At 44.4% G+C, this 2916-nt stretch overlaps 1 protein-coding gene across 1 annotated transcript; it reads right to left on the bottom strand.

The window, feature by feature from the left end:
* Positions 1–2028: 2028 nt before the first annotated feature.
* LOC142430685 (mitochondrial import receptor subunit TOM5 homolog) lies at positions 2029–2387 on the bottom strand. The gene has a single exon (XM_075535702.1). The coding sequence runs from the start codon at positions 2323–2325 to the stop codon at positions 2170–2172; it is 156 nt and encodes a 51-aa protein (XP_075391817.1). The 5' UTR covers positions 2326–2387; the 3' UTR covers positions 2029–2169.
* Positions 2388–2916: the final 529 nt, after the last annotated feature.

Below are 2916 nucleotides of genomic sequence, written 5' to 3'. Positions count from 1 at the left end.
TGTCTGGCCCGTGGACCCAGGCCTCGCCAGCCTCCACAACTCCAGGGGACACTTGTTGATGGTTCACGAGATGTTGTGGTGCATTACAGAACCCGAAGACAAGAAGGGGAGCGGAGGTCAGAGATGATAAAATGAGCCAGTGGTTTGGAAGAGTTGGGCATGTGGGACATCTTTAACTTCTGCCTCATAGAAGCTGGCTTTGTGGGGATCCTTATCAAAGGAATTCTTCCTAAGAGGTTTGTAGGGTGTAAGAGGGAAGTTCAGGTGCTTTGGGGACACACTGGGGACAGGGAGGCTGAGGTAGAAGCCAGCTAACTACCTCCCCGGTATTGTAACATTGTAAATCGCTGGGGATTCACCTGAGAGGGTAACTGCAGAGGAAAGGTTCTGCCCTATATATTCTTTGCGTGCATGGGCTGGTTTATCTTTTTATATCCATAGAACAGTTGCCACATTCACCATTTCCACACTCACACGGTTGTGAAACCACTGTTCATTTCCCAAACCTTTTTCATTGCCCCCAACAGAAACTCTGTGCCTGCAAAGGATCACCTCTTTAGCTGACACCCTATGTCCAGCCCATACCCACCACTCACCACCATCGCGTCATAGAACCCTATAAGACAGAGCGGAACTGCTCCTGGGGGGTTCCAAGGCTATGAAATATTTATTTATTTATTAATCATTTTATTGAGGGCTCATACAACTCTTATCACAATCCATCCATCCATCCATTGTGTCGAGCACATTTGTACATTCGTTGTCCTCACCATTCTCAAAACATTTGCTCTCCACTTAAGCCCTTGCATCAGCTCCTCATTTTCCCCTCTCTCTCCTTGCTCCCCCCTCCCTCATGAACCCTTGATAATTTATAAATTATTATTTTGTCATATCTTACACTGTCTGATGTCTCCCTTCACCCACTTTTCTGTTGTCCGTCCCCCAGGGAGGAGGTTATATGCAGATCCCTATAACCGGTTCCCCCTTTCCACCCTACCCTCCCTCCACCCTCCTCGTATCACCACTCTCAGCACTGGTCCTGAAGGGATCATCCGCCCTGGATTCCCTGTGTTTCCAGTTCCTATCTGTACCAGTGTACCTCCTCTGGTCTAGCTGGACTTGTAAGGTAGAATTGGGATCATGATGGTGGAGAGCAAGCATTTAGGAATTAGAGGAAAGTTGTATTTTTCATCGTTGCTACACTGCACCCTGGCTGGCTGGTCTCCTCCCTGCAGCCCTTCCCCATAAGGGGATGTCCAGTTGCCTACAGATTGGTTTTGGGTCCCCACTCTGCACTCCCCCTCATTCACAATGATATGATTTGATGCCTGATACCTGATTCCTTCGGCACCTCGTAATCACACCGGCTGGTGTGCTTTTTCCATGTGGGCTGTGTTGCTTCTGAGCTAGATGGCCGCTTGTCTACCTTCAAGCCTTTAAGACCCTAGATGCTCTATCCTTTTTTTTTATTATTAATTTCTTCATTCGTTTTATGTTATTTACAATACAGTACTTTTTAAGAGTAGCAAATACCAAAGGTTTAAAAAAATGGAAATCACATAACATTGAGAAAATTTTATCATTGGATTTTTTTTTCACGGAATCTTGTAAAAGCTATTGTTAATTGTTTCATGTTTCCTTTTTTTTTTTAAACAATTTATTGGGGCTCATACAATTCTTTTTTTTTCACACTGATACATTTATTTAAAAAAATACAGATAATGGCTCTGTGGTCAGATATCATTGTGGTTCTGTGCTGACTTTCACAAAATATAACTAACTGTCATGGACTCTTCACAACTACATTCTGGACAAAAACAAAAAGGTCCACAGAGATGGCGGTCAAGACAGACCTGCTGCAGACACTGGTGATGAATACTTGCTGGAAAATGAAGTTTGACAAGATGTAATAATAATAACATCAACATTCACGGAAGGCGGAGTATCAGAGGCAAAAGGGTGTGATACCACAAGAAATCTTTTCACATTACCCGATTAATTTTATATAATCAGTCAGTCACCAGAAAAGAAAAAACTTGTTCTTGTCAAGCAGAGTTTTTAAGTCCATTCAATCAGAGTCTGGTATATCTTTCAGGGTCTATTCATTTGCAGCTAGGAAGACTGGAACCAGGTTCTTCACATCAGATATTCTCAGGCGATGCCAAGTCTTCATATACTCTCCAATTTCTTTAAGATAAATGGAGTGACTCGCAGCAGGGCCACGTAAATAAGAAAGTTCCGTATGGAGGAGACCACGTCCTCGCGCATCTTCCGTTTCATCTCCTCAGGGTCCAGCTTCGGCGCGAGGCCCTCGATCCGAAGCATCGTGGCTGGGCTTCAGGGACTCCTCGCTAGGAATCTAGGTGCTTCTCGGATTGCCGCCTCGCGCCCGGATCGCTCATACAATTCTTATCACAGTTCATACATATACATACTTCAATTGTATAAAGCACATCTGTACAGTCTTTGCCCTAATCATTTTTTCCTCCTCTTTTCTTTTTTTACATTTTATTAGGGACTCATGCAACTCTTATCATAATCCATACATATACATACATCAATTGTATAAAGCACATCCATACATTCCCTGCCCCAATCATTCTCAAAGCATTTGCTCTCCACTTAAGCCCCTTGCATCAGGTCCTCCTTTTTTTTCCCCTCCCTCCCCTTTCCCACCTCCCTCATGTGCCCTTAGTAATTTATACATCGTTATTTTGTCATATCTTGCCATATCCGGAGTCTCCCTTCCCTCCTTCTCTGCTGTCCCTCTCCCAGGGAAGAGGTCACATGTGGATCCTTGTAATCAGTTCCCCCTTTCCAACCCACTAACCCTCCACTCTCCCAGCATCGTCCCTCACACCCTTGGTCCTGAAGGTATCATCCACCCTGGATTCCCTGTACCTCCAGCACTCATAT

The sequence above is a fragment of the Tenrec ecaudatus genome, chromosome 1 (genome assembly GCF_050624435.1).
Source record: "Tenrec ecaudatus isolate mTenEca1 chromosome 1, mTenEca1.hap1, whole genome shotgun sequence".
Taxonomy (NCBI): Eukaryota; Metazoa; Chordata; class Mammalia; order Afrosoricida; family Tenrecidae; genus Tenrec; species Tenrec ecaudatus.
The sequence above is the reverse complement of the archived record's forward strand: the minus strand, read 5'-3'. Positions and strand labels throughout refer to the sequence as shown.

Excerpts from the sequence above, each read along its gene's own strand:
- LOC142430685 (XM_075535702.1), bottom strand. The coding sequence starts at position 2,325 with ATGCTTCGGATCGAGGGCCTCGCGCCGAAGCTGGACCCTGAGGAGATG.